The sequence below is a fragment of the Alligator mississippiensis genome, chromosome 12 (assembly GCF_030867095.1).
Source record: "Alligator mississippiensis isolate rAllMis1 chromosome 12, rAllMis1, whole genome shotgun sequence".
Taxonomy (NCBI): domain Eukaryota; kingdom Metazoa; phylum Chordata; order Crocodylia; family Alligatoridae; genus Alligator; species Alligator mississippiensis.
Genome location: NC_081835.1, coordinates 50,423,308 through 50,444,363, shown reverse-complemented (window position 1 = coordinate 50,444,363; position 21,056 = coordinate 50,423,308). Strand labels below are relative to the sequence as shown.

The following is a 21,056-nucleotide window of genomic DNA, read 5'->3' as shown; positions in this document are numbered from 1 at the left end:
GAGAACTGAGAAAAAATGATTGACCCAACAGAAAACATTGAATTTTACTGTACAGCAGAGATAGAAAAAAGGTTCCTAGGAGTGGATAGTGTATTTGTTTTTCTGAGTCCAACATATTTTTTGGTAGCAAATCCATTGCCCCTCTGCTTTCAGATTGAAGGATACAATCTGCGCTGGAAATTGTGAAACAGTCTGGTCACAATTTACATTCCTATTTGTACTCCCCACTTACTACATCTTTGACCCTTTTTTTTGTTTTGTTTTGTTTGGACAAAGAGATTTGTGTAGATAACAAGCTTCAAGCTGTCTCTCTTTTCTCCATTCCCAAACTTGGATGTAAAGAAAAACTAGAGGAACCAAAATGGGTGGATCTTTGTTACAAATGATAAGAAACCCAAAAGACAGAAGGTAGGGTACACATTTAACACTGAAAAGTGTTTTGTACCTAAAATTGACAGTGCATTTTAAAAGCCTCCCTCTTTCTTTTTGTAGGAGTCCTGATAGCTTTACAAATCCCTTTGAATGACAGTTTGAAGGAGAAGGTATTTGTAAAGAGTGATTCAAACCCATGTCAAGCTAATAATTTCGAGGCAGCAGCAGCACCAGTCAGCTTTGTAGTCAAAGTGAATGTGACAAGCAAATTAAGGTCTAGCTCAGGAAAAGCAAAAGCAGTGAACAAGCCCTGGATGACTCTATGCTGGAACTTTGACACAGGTTCTCAGGAATCCTTGAATGACTGCTCCATCAATTGTTAGTGCTAAAGGAAATTTGGGCCGCACTCTGCAAAGGCCAGCTCTCCTACAGCATGTTTCTCAGAGGGGAATCAAATGCAAGGCCACCCCAACCCTGAAATGTGACCACTTCAAATTTCTGGCTGAGTGATCATGTTCTAAATATCAACACTGCACTGCTGCTTGTTAAAATACGAGATTCTTTAGGAGCTGCCAGACTGCCATACAGGCAACGGCTGCAGCAGTTTCTCTTGCTATTTTCATTGTTATGCAAGTGACACATCCACTTTCCTGCTTGGAGTTGACAGTTACTTTTATTACTCTCCCCAGGAGCACTTTGCACCTCACCCCTGCTGGGCTAGAAGTCCAGTATCACAGCCATCACTGCTGACAGGAAAGAATCCCTTTCCCAGGCTAGCACCACCCCCTCCAGCCGTCAGAAAGCAAATCAAAGAGGACGGGCAGCTTGGGGACAGAACAGAGTGACTGCACTGCTCTCTTTGGATTTGTACTGAGAAAAGTAAATGCTGGTATTCTTAGGACACAAGAGCAACCTGCTCACTATTCAGAAGAGCAGAGAAATGTGGACATCGAAGAAGCAGCTTTAAAAATGCATGGCTACCTAAGCTCTGCTTTGCCAGAAAAATCCATTCACTCTCTGCATCAGCACTTACCTGGTTGGGGAGGAGAAGCCTCTGATGCTGGAGAAGTCCCAAAGAGGCGGGAGATAATACTGCGCTTCTGTGGTGGGGCTGCAGCTGGAAGTGCTGGGGACGCTGTGGCTGGGGGTGGTACATGTGGTGGCTGATTCTCTGGTGCAGGCACTGGTGAAAAAGATGACGGGGGCTCAGGGGATACTGCTGGGTTGGGGGGTGGCTGCTGAGACAGTGGCTGCTGAGGGGTCCCCGGACTGGAACTGCCAGTTGATGTGGAACTTGGAGGTACTATGGGTGACTGGGAGCCAGAGGAAGGGCTCTGTCCGTTGGTTGCCAGTGGGGATGCGTGCCCTCGACTTCGGGCTTCCATCATCTCAAGGAAGCTGCAGGAAAAATTAAATCGCAGACGTAAAGGACTGGAATATTCTCAACAGAATATCTAATTAAAGCTGTGCTTCACTGGCTGCTGCACTGGAGTGAGAGGCAAGAGAAGAGTGCACTTATCAGCTCTGCCATGGGCCTTCCAGGACCTTAGCCAAGTCCATGACATCTCTTTGTTCCTAACTGAGCCTGCCTCTATGCAGGGAAGAATAATCCTGACCCTGCCTCACAACAAGGGCTGGGAAACTTAGCCAGTGCTTAAAATAAGCCCTTTGCGCAATTAGGACAATGAGGCCTGTCATGTGCCAAGGGTTCATATGTTTTTATGAAGTAAACTTTGGTGTGTGTACTTCAGAAATGTTCTTTTACCAATGATGCAGCTGATACAAGGAAGGGGAAAAAATCCTTGTCATTTGTGTTGTGCATAAATGCCTCCCCTTTCAGTGCAGAGCGAGTTTGAGGGGATAACTGCATATATATGCTTAAAAGAGCCAGTACAGGGCCCTGAGAGCAGAACTACTGGAATCACCATGCCTTACGCCCACATCAAAGGACACCAAGCACCACAGTCCCCTTCCAGACCCAGCCTGGCCAGCAGACACAGTAAAGAAATTGCTCTCCATTTAGGGTCTCTTGCATCAGAGCTTTAAAGCTCTTCAAAGCAGAAAGGGTGAAACTCTTAGGTCCTTAGGAAAAGAAATGAAGCAAATCCTAATCCCTTGCTGCAGTATGGCTGTACCGTCAGGCTGCTTATCAACTCCTTTGCAATATTCAGACACTCACAAAAACACACTATGGTAAGAGAGATTTTAAATGGCCACAGTTCATGCTCAACTGTGCAATGGTCTCAAAATAAGATCAAGCAGCTGTCAAAAGCAAGTCTGAAAAATGCATATAGGATCCCCAAATGAAAACTCCCATCTACCAGTTCAAAGAGGTGTCCTTTCATTACTAAGCTCAACAAGCTCTCCTGTGCAGACCTATGAATTTAACTGCCTCTGTGCAGACTCTCGAGGATGCTTTCCTTTCTGTAGCAGACAAACAAGTGAAAACAGTCACACAGTGAATGCTACCAGATACCCTAGCAAGTCTTATAGGAACTAGCCAATCCACTCCATGGAAAGGTCCAGCTGAGAAAAAGCAATTGCAACTAAAGACCTACAAGCATGTCTACAGAGAAAATGTCATGGGGTCAGGAATAAGATCATATGCTATGTGATCGGTACTTCTGCCATCCATCGGGCAGGCGGCAATCCCTGCTGCCCCACACTGCATGGGTGGGGCTCTGCCATGAGCGCCCAGAGGCCCCTGATGGCCACTGTTGCAACTGGTGAGTGTGGGGATCACCTCCCCACCCTCGCTTGGCACCCACACAGCAGCTGCCACATAGCACGGATGCAGTGCAGCTCTGTAGGGTGCCATGTGCTGTCTAGGAGCTGGGGCGGCGCCATGTGTCAGCCAGAGCCTGGCACTGCTCAGCCCCAGCTGCACCCGTGCCACACAGGTGTCAAGAGGGGGGCAGGCATCCCTGCTGCCCCGTGCTGCATGGCGGGGGGGGTTCTGCACCGAGCGCCCAGAAGCCCCAAACACTGCTGCTGCAGCCAGGGAGTACGGAGCTTTTTTTCTTTTTTTTTTTTAAGTGCTGGGACTAGGCTAGGGCTGGGGCTGGGCAGGGCAGGGCAGGGCAGCCATGGGGGCTTCTCCTGTGGCTCCCCCCACCCAGGGAGAGGCAGGCACAGCCGGAGGAGCCGAGGGAGAACCTGCAATCACACGGCTGTGCCTGCCGCTCCCCGGCAGATCCAAGTCACCAAATCTCACCAAATCAGCACCGAATCTTCCGAAGCTGATTCAGCCGAATCGATTTAGGACAGTGATCCAAATCTCTGAATCGAATCACTGTCCTTCAAAATCAGCCAAATCCAAATCAAATACTTCCTTATTCGCACAGACCTACTCCCTATTCACACAGAGCCCTTGGGATTTCCAGTTTTGGGGAACAGACCAAATTAGAAGACCGCTAAAGCCCATATTAGAATGTATGCATGTAGTAGGTTTGTGAAACAAAGGAATACACTGGCAGGACAAAATGTGGACAGTATGACAACCACAGGAAGGCTAATCAGCGATGCCCAAAGCTGAAGAGTCATCACAGAGGAAAAAAAACACAAAAGGAGGGATTTCAGAGCAGTAAAAGGTCCCCGAGAGGGGAACCTGAGGCCACAGTGGACAGAAGGCATACCATCAGCCTGTCTCGCCCACCCCACTGGTAGGGGGTGGGCCTCAGCCTCCAACCTCCGGGCGGCTGACATCCGACATTCAAGAGAACCTCAGGGTGAAGCTTGTGTACTGGCCACATGTACCTTCCTTCTGATGACAGCTCTAGGACTGGTAGATACAGAACTGTTTGCATTATTCTTATCTGTTATCACTGTGTATCAATAAATGTGTCTATTATCGAATGGAGAGGTTGGTGTTGGTCTGAGGATTTGGAACCGCCCAGAACAAGGTATCTGGGTCATAAACCCAGTGCCAGCAAACACCATCACTGACCTCCCAGAAAATAATGAAAGCTAACTAGCCCAATGGCAATTCATGAAGCAGTACTCAGGCAACCATGTACAACAGGAATCTCTGGATGTTCCTTAACTGTAATCAGAAGGTCATAACAGATGCAATTCCGCAACACTTATGGCTTGACATCTGTGAAACACAGCTGAAAGGAGGATGAGATGGGCTAAGGCCACCTCTCCCAGACCTCACCAAACTAAGCAAATGCTTTGAATTTGTAGAAATGCCAACAAGTCTCTGGCAGGATGTGGAACCCTCCCAGGAGTCTCTCCCCACAGCGTATCAGACCACTACAAACCTGCCTACCAACACCACTTCAGGGTTAGTAGCACGGCAGACCCAAGTTAGAGGCACTTTGCTTTGACAACTTCCACTTCCTCTTTATGAACTTCAGTTCTGCATTCCCTGGCCTCTCCCAGAACGTTTCTGTAGTGCAGGACTCCCTAACAGCAAGAGGGCAGATGTATATCTAGGACAGCCCTGGTATGCTGTCCTGAAATCCTCTCTTGAGTCCCACTCAGCATTAAGGATTTCTGCCTCTCAACTGTGAAGTGGAGTTAGCCCTTGACCAATCCTGTGGGTTCACCTCTTCTTGTTGTGAATGATAGTACTCTTGATATTACAAGAACAGTAATTCTGTGAAGGGCTTGAAGACTAACATTGATGCTGCAACCCAGGCTAAGTACGGAAAAAGTGCTATCTCCATATTTTTACAGTCGTCATTGTGATAACAGCTAAGAACAGCACAGATTGCCAGCAAAAACATGTAGGACTCACCAAAGCAACCTAAGAAACAGCAATGAAAACAACCCAAGATAGGAATCCCTAAATTTCAGGACAGATGGAAGCTTCTGGGAAAAGACTAGAGTGTTATTATATTGCTGAAGGCTCTAAGAGGTTAAAGGTGGCATGCAAGGAAATAAGTCATCTTAGGATGCAGATCGTGATAATCAAAGGAAACTTTAAGAAGGTGGAATCACAGGGGAAGATTAGGAGAGGACACTGTTTCCAACAGCTGCATATTTGAAGCCTCATTGTACTATGTGCTATCAAAGCTATCCGATTTGGAAGCAGTCAGCTTCATTCCAGGGAAGAAGCCAACTTCAGAGAGCAAGAGAGCAAGAGATATCAGGGAAAAGGAACTATGATTCCACTATGATTCCTTGGCAGAATGGATCCTACTTTTCAGAAGCAGGAACATGGGAATTTCAAAAACAGCAAAAAACCACTATGGCTTAAGTATAAAGAGACTTGTTTTTGTCCATACCATGACTATTTAAAGGGACTGAATTGCACAAAGGGTCACATCTGTGATTGTACCCATGTCTAGACAGAAGTCTCTTCATTTTACAAAAGGACACATGCTCAAGGTGGGGCAAGGTATTTTTAAACACATAATGATGTGAAATACACTGCATGAAAGTTAGTGAGACTTGTGCTGTCACCTCACATCAGTGCTATGGAAAATTCCACTTAAATGAATAGCGCTGGGTCTTCTGTTGTCCCATCTAGCACAGTCTTCCCCACCCAACAACAAGATACAGATCCATGCTCCCTCTCAGAGGACGCTGGCATGGTCTGACACTTGTTCTAGGAGCACTGCATGGACTGGTTCTGCTGAGTTCCCAAGTTCCAAGAGCATCCCCAAAGGATCTAAGACAAGCAATACAGACTGGCTTACTGGGATACAAACCAGGAACTAGGACATGGGTTTGTTTAGGGAGGAAAGTTGCAAATCAGAACCTGTAGTCTGTAGGAGCCAACCTGCCTACCACTACATAGCAGCCTGATGGCAAAAGCTTTCAGCACCAGAATGTCTGCACTACAGTGCAACATTAACTGCCATGATGGAGATATGCAAGCAAAGCCTCTCTGTTGCATACTTTTAAAACACCTCATTATACACAAGCATCTGTCTACAGCTTTACCTGGACACTTTGAAGGCATGTAAAGCTGTTTGAGAGCTAAAGGGTTTCTCCCAAACTCCCTATTGACTCTTTCCTCTCTGTCATTGTAATATCACCATGGCATTTTTTGCCTTTCTTACTCTTCTTCTTACCATCTTTGTCAATTTAGGGTGAAGCAGCCACCCCTGCAGTCAGTCTTATAAATCCATTAACATCAAGCTCTAAGAAATGTCTTCTTTATGTATACTTTTTGCACAAGTAAAGGCATCTACCACATAGAGTGAATGCAATCTTAAGATATGGGAGGTGACAATGCCATGGTTAGGCCTCATCTAGAGTACTGTGTGCAGTTTTGGGCTCTACATTTTAAAAAGGATGCAGAGAAGTTGGAGGGGTCCAGAGGTGGGTGACGCAAGTGATAAAAGTCTTAGAAAGTAAGCCGTACAAGGAGAATTTGAAGGAAACAGGCATGACCAACTTAAGAAAAAGGTGATTAAGAGGGGCATGACAGCAGTCTTCAAATACCCAAAGGGCTGCCATGAAGAAGAGGTAGAACACCCTTTTTAGCTGCTGCAGAGAGTAGGAGGCATCCTAATGGCTTGAAACTGCAGTGAAGTAGTTTAGATTGGATATCAGGAAACATTTCTTTGCTATTAGAACAATGAGGCAACAGAGCAGGCTGCCTAGGTAAGCTACAGAAGCTCCATCATTGGAGGTGCTCAAGACAAGGTTGGATAAGCATTGACAGGGATGATCTAAGAGTAGTTATGCTTCGACCATGATGTGAAGAGTAGCAGTTGGAAGCCCAGAAGCTTCCATGGATCCCTGAGAGATAACAAGAAAAGCTTTATAGCCTAGACCAGGTAGATATTGGAGAAGACCACGCTCCGCAACAGGAGAATGAAGCAGAGCTTCACAACCAGTTTAGCTACAAAAGATTAAAGCAGCTGATATGGGAGGGATAAAGGAACAGGAGTTCAGGCTGTCTAGTTAGAGGGTATGATGTATGGAGTTACGCCTGAGGATTTTGGCTGGAGTGTGCCAATGCTCCTGCTGGGACTTAAACCCAGAGTTTCCTGTTTAGAGGGTCTTGGCCACGTACTCAGGGTCAACCTGATCGCCACACTTGGGATCAGAGGGAATTTTATCCTATGGTCAGACTAGTCTGAACAGTGTGCGCATGTGGGGGGGGAGGGGGAGGGGTGCCCCTTCTTCTGTAGCAAGGAGCATGTTAGGGTCAGAAGGGACCTCAATAGATCATCGAGTCCGACCCCCTGCATAAGCAGGAAAGAGTGCTGGGTCTAGATGACCCCAGCTAGATGCTCATCTAACCTCCTCTTGAAGACCCCCAGGGTAGGGGAGAGCACCACCTCCCTTGGGAGCCCGTTCCAGACCTTGGCCACTCGAACTGTGAAGAAATTCTTCCTAATGTCCAATCTAAATCTGCTCTCTGCTAGCTTGTGGCCATTATTTCTTGTAACCCCCGGGGGTGCCCTGGTGAATAAAACCTCACCAATTCCCTTCTGTGCCCCGTGATGAACTTATAGGCAGCCACAAGGTCGCCTCTCAACCTTCTCTTGCGAAGGCTGAAAAGGTCCAGTTTCTCTAGTCTCTCCTCGTAGGGCTTGGTCTGCAGGCCCTTAACCATACGCGTGGCCCTTCTCTGGACCTTCTCCAGGTTATCCGCATCCTTCTTGAAGTGCGGCGCCCAGAACTGCACGCAGTACTCCAACTGCGGTCTGACCAGCGCCCGATAGAGGGGAAGTATCACCTCCTTAGACCTATTCGTCATGCATCTGCTGATGCACAATAAAGTGCCATTGGCTTTTCTGATGGCTTCGTCACACTGCCGACTCATGTTCATCTTGGAGTCCACTAGGACTCCAAGATCCCTTTCTACTTCCGTGCCACCCAGCAGGTCATTCCCTAGGCTGTAGGTGTGCTGGACATTTTTCCTCCCTAGGTGCAGCACTTTGCATTTCTCCTTGTTGAACTGCATTCCGTTGTTTTCTGCCCATTTGTCCAACCTGTCCAGGTCTGCTTGCAGCTGTTCCCTACCCTCCGGCGTGTCCACTTCTCCCCATAGCTTTGTGTCATCTGCAAACTTGGACAGAGTACATTTCACTCCCTTGTCCAAGTCGCTGATGAAGACATTAAAGAGTATCAGTCCAAGGACCGAGCCCTGCGGGACCCCACTGCCCACACCCTTCCAGGTCGAAACCGACCCATCTACCACGATTCTCTGGGTGCGACCCTCCAGCCAATTCGCCACCCACCGGACTGTGTAGTCATCCAAGTCACAGCCTCTTAATTTGTTCACCAGTATGGGGTGGGATACCGTATCGAAGGCCTTCCTGAAGCATGGCCCTCTTAGGTCTCTCAAGTGTATTTTAACAACCCTTGCATCCATGAGACACTGACAGACCTTGCCCCCTCCTGCTTTACCTGTGGCAGGTTAAGGTGCTTTTGGTGTCCTTGGGCAGTATGCATGCCTTGTAGTTGTGCAGCAGAGTTGATTATGTAGTTTTAGGAATAGATTAAACAAGGACTTGTATGGGGTAGCTTGGATGGGGATGGTCTGCCTCAAGCAAGAGGCTGGACTAGATGATCTTCAGAGGTCCCTTCCAGCCTACAAATCTGTGAACTGAAGTATATTTTCTCTGTGGACCTACTAGACTGTTAAGACAATTTCCTTACAGAATTTAGTTTGGCAAAATTATATGCTACAATCCATGCATGACAAATAATGGTGGCTTCCTGGGAACACAGGTATCTGCTGCAGAGAATCTCTCAAAAAAAGGAAGACGCCCTCGGTAAGTTGCAGATGCTTTATTTACAGGACTTCATTTCCCCTATTGCCTTCTGTGGAAGACCGCACTTAGCTGAATGGATCCTACTTCATTGATCACTCCCGAACAGTAGTTTTGATATAGCATTCATATAAGCAGCTCTGTCAAATGGGAGATTTGGAAGCAGAGTCTCAGTTGACTTGCAGAAGTTATGGATTACCTAAAAAGCTGGAATTACAAAATGAGGTTCAACTTCTGAGAATCCATTTTTGGAATAATGTCTCTTATGAAACCAATTTAAGATTCCTCTTAAGACCTCTTGATAAGGAACAGAAGTGCATGATTGCATCTTGTTTGTCCAAGGCAGTGGGGTCTAACCTTTTTGGCAAGCCTACCACAAGGTGTGCCAGAGTGCCACTCCAATCCTCTGCCCCTATCCAACCTACTGCTTTGCTTTCTGCTCCATTCACCTTGCCCAATCTGTTGCTCTGCTTCCTGCCTTACCTATCCCTATGTTCCCTACTCTCTCTCTGATCTACCATGTGCCACACACACCACCTGTCCATGCCACAGGTTGGCCACCTCTGGTCTAAGGGTATATAATAAGGTCATGAAGTAACTTATGGATCACATTTTTCTATACCTCCCAAAACCCTGTGTTGGGAGGAAAAAAATCTTAGAGTCTTCTCTATATAGAATATTTTTATTTATCACCACTAGCTCAATGCAGTCCTACTTCAAACAATCTGTACTTTCCCCCATGCTTTAAAAGTAAGTGTTGATTATGGCTTTTGGGGGCAATAAGGCTGGTCCACATGGCATAAAAGTACTCAAATGTTAGAACTAATGAAAACCTTGCCATTTGATCAGATGGTATTTGCTACCCATCTTATTTAACTGTGGCAAACATCTTCATGAGCAAATTGCTCTTAGAAAGAGATGTGCATGTTTGAAAGAACCTCCACATCACAAATATTTGACAACCTTCTGGAAGCTTCTTGTATATCAGACATCCAATGATGGGGCAGGCATGTTACTCAGCTGACCAATCACAATTCAAAATTCTCAAACAGTACAGTGACTGATAGATTGAAAGAGAGGCAAAGAAGCTAAATAATAGTTAGAATAAACAAGTCCAAAAAAAAAAGTGATCATCATCAGGTCAAGAAGAATTTGTGACAGTAAAAGGAGTTAAACCCATTTTTGGTATTTCAGAGAAGCACAAGGTCAGCAATGCTACCAAACGGGCAGTGAAGGTGCAGCAATAGACAGAAGAGAGATGAAGAACAAGTCATGTACACACCTATCAGTTATCAGTTAAGTCGCAACCAGCTGGGGTCTCAGGGATACATTATATAAGCTGGATGTGTCAGTGTTGCCTGCCACCTTGCGTTTCCTTTGGTAACTGCACTCTGGAGCAATAGCACTGTCATGTTTTGTCCCCAGTCATGCCAAATCCATCAGTATGAACAGTTACCTAGTCCTATTTGGTCCCACATTCTCTTTGAAGGGGGTATTTTTCAGCTTTCCTAATCTAGTAGCTTCTATCAGCTACTCAAGCAAAGGGTGGGAGGGACAGGGAATTGACCCTTGGGATGTGATGCTTGATCAAAGTTCAACAAACCCTGCCACCCCACAGAGCTCTGACAACATGCTGATTATCTCCATAAAACCAGAGACCCCCATGTCCCCTATCTATACTGTAGAAGCTAAAAGGAGTGAGGGAGTCAAATCAGTTGGTGCAAAACAAAAGCCAAGAGACAGAAAGCTTAAGGGCAACCACTGTCAATTGAAATATCTGGGGACATCTCATCCAACAATGCTAGCTATAGCAAATTCAGTAGTCCAAATCTGTGCATCTCCTAAATTCAAGATGCCAGTATGAGGTGTTAATATACCTGGTAAGGGTCAGCAGGCTGCTCTGTACCAGCTCTGCTTACTATAATAAACCAGCCACACAATACAAATCACAGGACGTTCACTTTTAACAACTAAAATTTGGTAGTGGTAATATGCTAAACAGAATAATCCTGAACCATAAGGATACCTCGTGAATAAAATCCTGCCAAGCCACATCAATTAGCACTGCTAAATGTCTTTGCCTGGCAAACACGTGCATTTGCATGCAGGGGGAATTAGTAACTATGTATGTTGCAAATTAGCTGTGTCTGCAAATACCTGATTATTATAACACAGTTTGGAACAGGAAACAACTGAACTGGCTTAGTTCTTTGCTATACAAATGTATCATACATATTTGAATCAGAAACCAGTCAAAGGGAATCCAATTCACATCAGGTCATTGACAGATTAATCAGCAGCTTCAGATAAAACATTAGAGAAATAAATTTAAGTGACTCCTCTCCTCTGCCACCATCATGTAGGCCACTGAAGCAACAAGAGATTAGGAGCAGGACTCCTAGAAAGTGAACATGTACATCTGGAGCCATTTCCAAAGGGCAGAACCTATAATTTTTAAATGGTTAGGTATAGACAAAATAAGGAAATACAGATGTAGCAAAACACAACTTTAACACTGCTTCATCCCGGGTTAAAACTGGAGCAGCTTGACTACGTTTGTCCACAGCTAACAGTTAGAACATAACTGCTTCCCTTCTGAAACTCCTCCAAAAGTATGTGTCCATACTCAAAGTAAGACCAGGCAAACCTTAAAATATTGCTCTATTTTTATTATCAAGGTAGAAGTATTTATACGAGAGCCATCATCATCTCTGGTTTGGAATCCGCAGCTCAGCATCTTAAGTTAGGAGCAAGTAAGAATATCTTAAAGATCCTGTTATAAAAGGAATGTTTTCTGAAAGAAAAGGCTTCTGGCTAATTGATGCTTCAAATACACAGGTATACACCTGAAGAAGCTAAGACTATGGCATCCACAGTCACAAAACAAGCAGAATTTGGCCAGCTATGTTTGTTTCAATTTCCCTGCTAATCCAGAAACCAACCAAGAGATGTTATTCTCTAATACTTTCACAGTTTGTTTCCATGCAAACAAACCAGTTCTACTTGTTAGTCGTCATGCCTTTGCCCCACTATGTGCAATTACCCAGGTAGAAAGCACAAGCACCTGCAGCATGAGCCTTTCTTGGCTACTAAGAAGCAGTCCTCTGCTGTCAACACAGCACCCCTAACACAGGACAAGTGCAAGGGTCTACTCAGTCATGCTGTATTGCTGAGTTACATATGGATATGCAGGCCCTTTCTTTTCAGTGGTTTCAACAGCTGCCAGCTGATTCAAGAATGAGAATGGAAGAAGTACTGACACACTGACTGACCACTTGTTTAGATTCACTGAGGTTTATACAAGTGCCTCTCTGCAGTTTCTATTGAAGTCTCTCGTCACTACCGAACACAACAGCCTAGAGGAGCACAAAGTGCACTGTAAACTCTTTGGGGCAGGCACCTATTTTTGTTCCATGCTTGTGTAGCACCTAGCACAATGAGGTCCTACACTCACGCCCTGCCACAAATACAAATAAGTAATACACTAGTTATTCACCCCCCTGTCACCACAACACTAGCTACTAGTTAGTGGAAGTACTCATGGAAGCACAGCAGTGTCATAAAACACTGTGCCATGGCAGGGATCTTGACCATTTTAGTTAGATACCAGTCCATCATGAATTGGGAATATTCAGACCAACTCCCCACCCCAACCAATAGAAAATGATCTGGTAGCTCAGACACTGCAACAGTGTCCTTTGAACACTGCCCACAAAAGTTTATATATGCAATGACTTAGTGAATCTCACCTTAAACCATTTGTCCTGCAGAAACAGGACTGCAATACTTTGGAAATAATGCTTTACAGGTATGCAGGTGCCTTTAGTCAAGGCACCTGCATTGATAGAACAATCCCATGCATGACTACAGGCTTGGGACCGACTGACTAAGCAGCAGCTCTGCAGAAAAAGACCTGGGGATTACAGTGGACAATAAGCTGAATATGAGCTAACAGTGTGCCCTTGTCACCAAGGCGGCTAATGGCATACCAGGCTGCATTGGTAGGAGCATTGCCAGCAGACTGAGGGAAGTGATTATTCCCCTCTATTCAGCACCGGTGAGGCCACAATTGGAGTACTGTGCCCAGTTTTGGGCCCCCACTACAGAAAGGATGTGGACAAATTGGAAAGAGTCCAGAGGAAGGCAACCAAAAAGGTTAGGGGGCTAGGGCACATGACTTATGAGGGAGCTGAGCTTATTTAGTCTGGAGAAGGGAAGACAGAAAGGATGTAATAGCAGCCTTCAACTCCCTGAAGGGAGGTTCTAAAGAGGATGGAGCTTGACTGTCCTCAGTGGTGGCAGATCACAGAACAAGGAGCAATGGTCTCAAGTTACAGGAAAGGAAGTTTAGGTTGGATATTAGGAAAAACTCTCTCACTAGGAGGGTAGTAAAACACTGGAAACAGGTTACCCAGAGCAGCTGTGGAATCTCCATCCTAGGAGGTTTTTTAAGACCCAGTTAGACAAAGCCTTGGCTGGGATTATCTAGTTGGGGATGGTCCAGCTTTGAGTAAAGGGTTGGCTAGATGTCCTCCCGAAGACTCTTCCAAACCTAATTTTCTATTATTCTATGATTCTAAGTATTTCAAAGTGTTGTACAAACAGGGGAAGGATTCTGCTCGAAGCTATGGAATCTGAACCTCGGATTTACTCTGAAAAGCCAATTAAAAAAAAAAAAAAATCACACAGCAGGGAGATTCCATAGCTACTGACTGATTTCCAAGTCAGTCAGTTTTAACAAAAGGACACCTGCATTGCAGATGCGTTCTGGAGCTTGAAAACTTGCATGCCACGTGCTTGCAGTTGGAACTTATTCAACAGATTTGATGATCATGCCCGAGTGCAAATGTACTCCCCACTCACTGTCCTGGTTTTGTAAGGCTGACACAAGTAAAAAGCTCGCTCCAGTCAGTGAAGTGACCAGCTATGACTGTATGCATATACAGCAGCATATACAGGCAGGTAGATAAGACCACACTTAAGCTTCTAGACAAAACATTTAAAGGGAGCAAAAAACGACAAGAATCTTAGAAAAGATTTAGGTAAATAACTATTTATGACAAAAGATGCTGAAAGGCTACAGCCAAAACAGGGTGAACCAGTGTACCTACTAACACAATACAGGGCACCATAAGTAAGCCTTTTCATCATTAGACACTATGATGTACTCGTCTCTAATCCTCGTATCACGTGCTGCCTGCCTCATTAGCACCTCACCATTTCATCTTACTCAGCTATACCTTCACTGCCCTCCCCACAGGTCATGTGCCTGAAGGAACCAGACCCACAGTTAGAATCCAACAAGCAGGCTCTGCTTCAGAGAAGTCTCATTTTACATGAAGTTCTAAATGAAATAGCCAAGCAAATAACTGTTATCCGCTGGACTCCCCAGCAAAGCTAAATGTCATGGACTGTGGTAAAATTCAAGGCTCCCAACAGACAGGTGCTCCCTGGATTCCAGCAAACAAGTTAGAAAGGTCTCAGTAACATACAGTTCGTAGTTTTGGTCCTCTGTCTCTTGCTGCACTGAGAGTTCTTCCAGCGTTGCATCAATATCTAGCTGATTTGTCTCCAGCTGCCGTAGCAATGTTTCCCTCTGAAGAAAGGAAAATAAAGACAGGACTAAGCAGGAAGGGTCACTGTAACAGATCCATGAGCTCACAGGATACAGCGAGATCTTGTATCAGCATAGGCAATCGCCATTCTACCCACACTAATGAATAAAACAGCAGCTAAGGCCCATGGCATGGCATTCAACATAAATAAAACAGCACAGTGGAAGGCAAGGAGGAACCAAGGGGTGTTAACCCAGAAACTCAGCAAATATGAAAAACAGTAGGTTCACAAAGCAGCACTGTTCTAGGCTACAGGTCAGTAATATACAGCTTCTAGAGAAAGACTGCTGCACTTGAGAATCACTCAGTTATGGAAATCAGTAGCACAATGCTTTTGGTTTGATTTTTTGAGTTTCTAGCATCAACAATTAAGTCTCACAATAGCACCAGGAGAGAGGAATCAGCGGTGCACTGAGTCACAGATCGTTCTTGTCTAGTGGGACTTAAGTTGGTCCTCCAGTTGAGTGAATACAAAACCCAACTGCCCTTGTAAATTAGTCTACAAATGGCAGACAACTGGAGGAGGCTGACTTCTAAATTGTATCAGCATTGCGTCTGTCTGATCGTTTTCTCTGGTCTTTACTGGCAGGGCCCTATGTATGCTGCGACTGCAGTGATGGCATGTGCCAGAGAAACTACCCTCTATGGACTGCACTTCAAAAATCAAGCTTTTAAGAACTATTTGTTTCTAGATTTCATTTCTGTGAAGAAAGCCCTATAAATATGAACAGGTTGCATTCAGAGCTCTAAGTCTGTGAACTCATGCAGATTACATAATGTCAGCTTCCATTTTCAGAAAGGGAAAGTGTCTAGCTTACCCAATTGAAGAAATTAGCTTGAAATTGAGACCTGAACCAAATAAAACAAATAAAAAACCAGAGAACAAATGAACCCACTGCTGGTTGTTTAGACTCTCATGATTTTTAAGTCAATTTTAGGACCTGATGTATGTGTTCTGAATGCCTATGATTGGCAATACTGATAAATCAATGCTGGGCTGTCTTCCTGACACTGAAGACAGCCAGAGTCATTACTCAGAGGCACGAACAGGGCCCCTTGACTTAATTTGTTAGTTGTAAAAACCAAAAGATGATGATTTAATTAAAACATTAACTATTTAATTACTGGGCTTTTTTTGTTTAAGAAGAAACATCGAGTTAAGGTGCCAAACGCATACCACCCAATGGCTCCTACATGTGCTGACTTGCAGCCTCCAACGTCAAAACCTTGAGCTTGCAGCTTCCTATTGCAGGGCACAATTCTTCTCGCCTTCCCTCACAGCCCCCTCCCAATCCCTCAACAACAAACCAGGCTGAACCCGATTCTGACAGAGCAACTGCTCATGTACCAACTTCATCAACAGCTTGCTGATGTACTGTTAGGATTTTAGTGACATTTTCACTGCCTCGGGGCAATGATGTCTTCCTCTCCCAACACCTACACATGAAAAAGTACAGGAAGTGGTCACAGTATTTGCTCATGCAAACTGCTTCTAATGTACAGTGGCAGTGGTCCTGGATCAGGACCCACTTGTGTCAGAAACTGTAAAAACAGTTCTCATCACCAAGACCTTACAGTCTAACTTGAAACACAAAGGCATTTATACACATACTTTTCCCCCCTGTGACACACCAGAGATCTGCCACTTCAGAGCATTCTCGATTAATCAAGTCTGCTCCTCACGTGAGATGAGGCGAACTGTGCTGTGCGCAATTGTGTAAGTGGTGAAATGTGCATCGCGCACACAAAATGGTAGTGATGCGCTTCTGAACTAAAGCACCTCTGACGTGTTTTAGTTCAAAAGTGCACCACCACCATTTTCTCCCTCTCTCACTCCCACTGCATGTGTATAAATCAGGGGTGGGCAAAATATGGCCCGCGGGCCGCATCCAGCCCACGAGGACATTTTATCTGGCCTGCGGGGCCCCTAAGAAGATTTTGAAAATTAATATTCATATGCCCTTGTTTCCTGTAAAAAAATGACAGGAACCAAGGGCAGTAGGACCCAGGGTAAGCCTGGCGGGCTCCCACAACAGCAGGGCCTGCCTGGCCCCAGAAGCCCTAGGTGGGGCTTCTGGCCTGGGAGCACATGGCTGCCCCAGCCAGAATCTCAGGTAAAGTGGGGGGGGGGGCAGGAAGGGAGGGCAGGGGAGGACCCTGGGCAGGGAAAGAGCCCGAGGAAAAGCTGAGTGCGGGCAGGGGGGAAAGTGGCCCCTTGCCTGCCCCGTGGCCAGTACCCCGCGCTGCAGCCGCTCACAGCCCGTGTGGGGCTGCCTGTGCCTGCTCCAGAAAGCCCTGTGTGGGCTGCGAGCACCTGCAGTAGGGAGCGCCGGACATGGGACAGGCGAGGGGCTGCTTTTCCCCACGCTCAGCACCAGCTTTAAATTCAATTTAAAGTTTTTTTAGCAAATTTAAGACAAACAAAACTTGTCAATTTAAAGTTTTAAATTAGGTTTATTAATAAAAGAAATATAATTTAAAAACATGGATAAACAATTCTCTTTTTTTTAAACCATTGATTTGTATCTATCTTATCATCAGAATATTTAAAAACTACTTATTTTTAGCACTAATGACTCAGTAGAACTAAGCAAACTCAGTTCTGGCTCTAGCTGAATGCCACCTTCAGTGCTCCACTGGAAAAAGACAATTAGCTGAAGTATCTTTTTGTAGCCTTTTGCCTCTTTATAGTGGAATCATCTAAGGGGAAGGGAGCCGGGGAAATGGTTTTACCACATTAACACGTCCTGCTTTATGCTATAAAAAGGCCTGCCAGTATGCCAGGCACTGAACTGCTTTCTGAAAACAGTAAGCCCACCCCATGAAAGAGAACATATAAATAAGTGAGGAGCTGCTGCTGCTGCTGGAGAGGACTTGCTTTGTATGCAGAGTATAAGTTTCATTCTCTGCTTCCTTGATGAAAGATGCATGAATGTAAGATGAAGATGGGAAAGTGTAATTTAAAACCAAGCCACAATGCCACATGCTGGTTGAAGAATACAGAGCTAACACAGTTTACCAACATCTTCCCCTCCTCCCAAGACCTCTGCAAGGTTAGAATTAGGTATACCAAGACATTCCACCAGGCAAACTAACTGACTAAACCAGATTTGCATGGTACACTGCATAGAATCCTCCTACTTTAACCTTACTTTGGGTGGCTATTTTATGTTGGAGATTATTAATACCCCCAAAAACAAGAACACTATTATTAGAAACTAGATCTAGCATCCATTAATCCCACCAATTCTAATAGTACGAGGTACTTCTGCTCTTCAATGAGCCTTAGGGAGCCCACTTCTGTCTCTACTGAATTCAAAAGAAGACAATCCAAAATAAATATATTCAGAGTTCCATTCTGGAAGGTTTCTAAAATTTGACAAGAGGCCAGACTACAAATAAAGTAACACAAGAAATATTCATTGTGGGCTTCCTAAACTCGGAGACGGGGAGGAATGCACTCAGGAAAGCAATGCACACCTACTTGAGGGCTTCTGCATCTAGATCTTAATGGGGTACTAAGAACTGCCTTCAAGACTGAATAAAATCAAAGAACATGGTCAGATGCAAAGACAAAGATATTTGAGTGTCACTTCCTTGAAAATCCACAGGAAAATACCAGCCTGAAAGCCAGATATGATCACAGGGATTGGAGCAGAAATACATTTTCAGTCATTCTGTTTGGAAAGCTCTTATTTTTTTAGGCATTGCTTATCCAAAACAAAGGCCCAGGAGACAACTGCAATCCAGCCACATTCTCCTTTGAATGACAGAAAAAGAGTAAATCAAATAAATCCACTTTCAAGGTTGAGGTAATCAGAGGAATGCAAACGGTTGGCATTTTTAAGCAAGTATGATGCATGCATACCAGTCAAATGCCTGCCTCTAGCCCTGTTTGAATGCATCTATAGGAACCCAAGGGGTCACCTGAGAAGTCATTTTAGAGTCGCCTAAAACAAGTTAACTCTGTACAGCATCCTTTCATACACAAATTTCATGGTCTAATAACTGATATGGTTATTGCTACAGACAAACACACCAAAATCCATATTTGCTACTGTACAGAGCAGACTCTGAAATTGCATGCAGGTCTTCTCATTCATGTTGCCTCCTCTGAACAGTAGCAACTCAAGAAACCTCAAAGTGATAAAACCAAGTCACTTTCTTTCCCTTTCCATGTGAACCGTTGTTTTTGTGATTTTACCTCGTGTCTTGGTTCAGTTACCTTATTATATTCGATATAAGCACTTTCTGGTTATGTCACCAGTTAAGAAAATCATTCTGCATAGAGACTATTAAGAACATCAATGCAAATGGTGATCAGATATCCAGTGCATCTGGCACAAATCTCTTGCTGCTGTCTTGTCTCTTACCCACATCTCTTTGAAGGGGAAGCCCTGCAAGAAAGCAACTGCAGCATAACCTGGGAACAGCTTATTCTGCAGGAAGGCACTTCATTGCTGCAAATATGCAACTGACTGGGATGGATGAGAGTGTTAGACTTCTGCAGCTTCTCTCTGGACACTTTACTATTTAACTGAACTGCACTGTCTCTTACATAGTGAAATTCCATTCTGAAGTATTTCTTTCCAATGTCTGAGCTTTGTGGACCACAGACTTGGTAGCTAATATTAGCTTAATTGAACTTAGCCTGAGCTAGCATTTTAGCTAGATTTGTTGTTCAGAAAATACACGTTAGTGTGTGAAGATTTATCTAATGAATGATCTGCAGACTAAAATCCTCAGGCCTTAGAAAAAGCACAGAATATCACCCCACAAAATGTGTTAATAGCATTTCATTTTCTGTGGTCCATTCAGTTCTTGCCTCTTCACTGAGGCAGCCCACAAAGCAGTCAGTGATAAGGAAAACTGGAGACAAACCAGATCCACAAGGAACCAGACAGATCACTAACACAACATCACAGTGTAAAAATTTATAACTACCATATTTGAACTACTGACTGAGATATGAAAAACTCTTTACCTGTTTTCCCCTCAGCCATTCAGCCCCCTGGCAAACATTTTCTGAATGGTATTCTAACCAATGGGCAACACTTAAAATTTGTACATTATAAATACCTGTGTGTAAAAGTTTATATAACATTCTGGATGTGCTGACCTATTAGCACTGCAATATACGCAGTTTCCTCCTCACATCCCATTTGTAATCCTGGGAACCTTATATACGGTGCTAACAAGATTCCAACTGTGTAGTTAAGAACATCTGCTTTACAAGTAAAGACCTGTTTAAATCAGGGGAGGCACTATACACAGTCACTTTGTTCACAGTCAATCAGGAAAGCAAAAGGACTGTACAGGTTCTTTTAACAGCTTAAAAACCAAGCTCCCTCACTTGTGGCAAGGGTTAGATCTCTCCCATGCAGACCCTCTGCCCCATGGAATTACCTTGGAACTTACCTGCAGCTGTAGGAATGGGATATTGAAGAATTTGTGCAGGTACTTCAGGCCAAAGCTGTTCTTCATAGAAGATTCAGCATAGCGAAAATATGAGGAGCCAGGAGGTCTGTTCCAATAGGTAAAGAGAAGAGAATTATACAGAAGAGACTGACAATGCACACAGACACAGCACTTGCCAAATTCTCTCTCATGAGCAACTCTCATTTCCCAGGAGACACTTCAACACCAGGATTTAGGCTGACAGGTCATCTTGCCAGGGGCTCATTATTTTGTTTACAGCTCTAAAGAAGCCAAAATTAACACTTCATTCCAGTCAAAGGCAGGCAGAAAAGCTTTGGTGCAGCTGTTGTTGTGTTTCAGCGTCATGCACCTGACAAGTCTAAGAGTCGCTTCGCTGGGACACCAGGGCAACAGCTTCCTGAACTGGGTATTTCACAGCTGTGCAAGCTCATTTCTCATGGAGAAAAGGACCTAAATTAAGCTAACTATTTAAAAAAAAAATCACAGCACTTGGAATTATTTACACAAGTTCATTATAGGCAATAACATTTATAGCATGTTTAAAACTGTCCAATATTAAGCATTCCCCTCTGATAGATTTCATTCCTTTATGTCTGATACTGACATACGTGAGCAAGAGGAAATTTGCAAGACAACCTTTAAAAAAACTATTTTGAAAGCCATTCCCAGAAAGAAAGGCAATACAAAAAGGATCAGTTAATTCCCGACCAACAGGGTAATATCTACAATTAAAGAGTGTGGTGTCTCACAGCTCAGTGTCAAGAAATGTTAAAGTGACTACCTAACTGGCATCAAAAAAGAACAGTTTGGCCGGGACCAGGGGCTGGAATGCTGCACTAGCCTTGGTCTGCCTTTAGAGTACGATTGAGGAAACTAGCAGCACAAGGCTGGGTTTCTTAGAGCCTGGATGCTGGTGGAAGAGTCAGGGCAGGGAATTTTCAGCAACAAA

The 21,056-nt window shown here is 44.5% G+C and overlaps 1 protein-coding gene across 2 annotated transcripts in view; it reads right to left on the bottom strand.

Annotated features, from left to right (window-relative positions):
- The window catches only part of RABL6 (RAB, member RAS oncogene family like 6), a 74,425-nt gene that overhangs the window by 18,179 nt on the left and 35,190 nt on the right, over nucleotides 1–21,056 (bottom strand). For both annotated transcript variants that reach the window (XM_006267554.4, XM_019475720.2), the window contains 3 exons: nucleotides 20,087–20,192; nucleotides 14,546–14,649; nucleotides 1,406–1,770 (listed from right to left, as the gene is read on the bottom strand). In XM_006267554.4, the coding sequence (XP_006267616.1) occupies nucleotides 1,406–1,770; nucleotides 14,546–14,649; nucleotides 20,087–20,192 (575 nt within the window). The remainder of the gene's footprint in view (nucleotides 1–1,405; nucleotides 1,771–14,545; nucleotides 14,650–20,086; nucleotides 20,193–21,056) is intronic.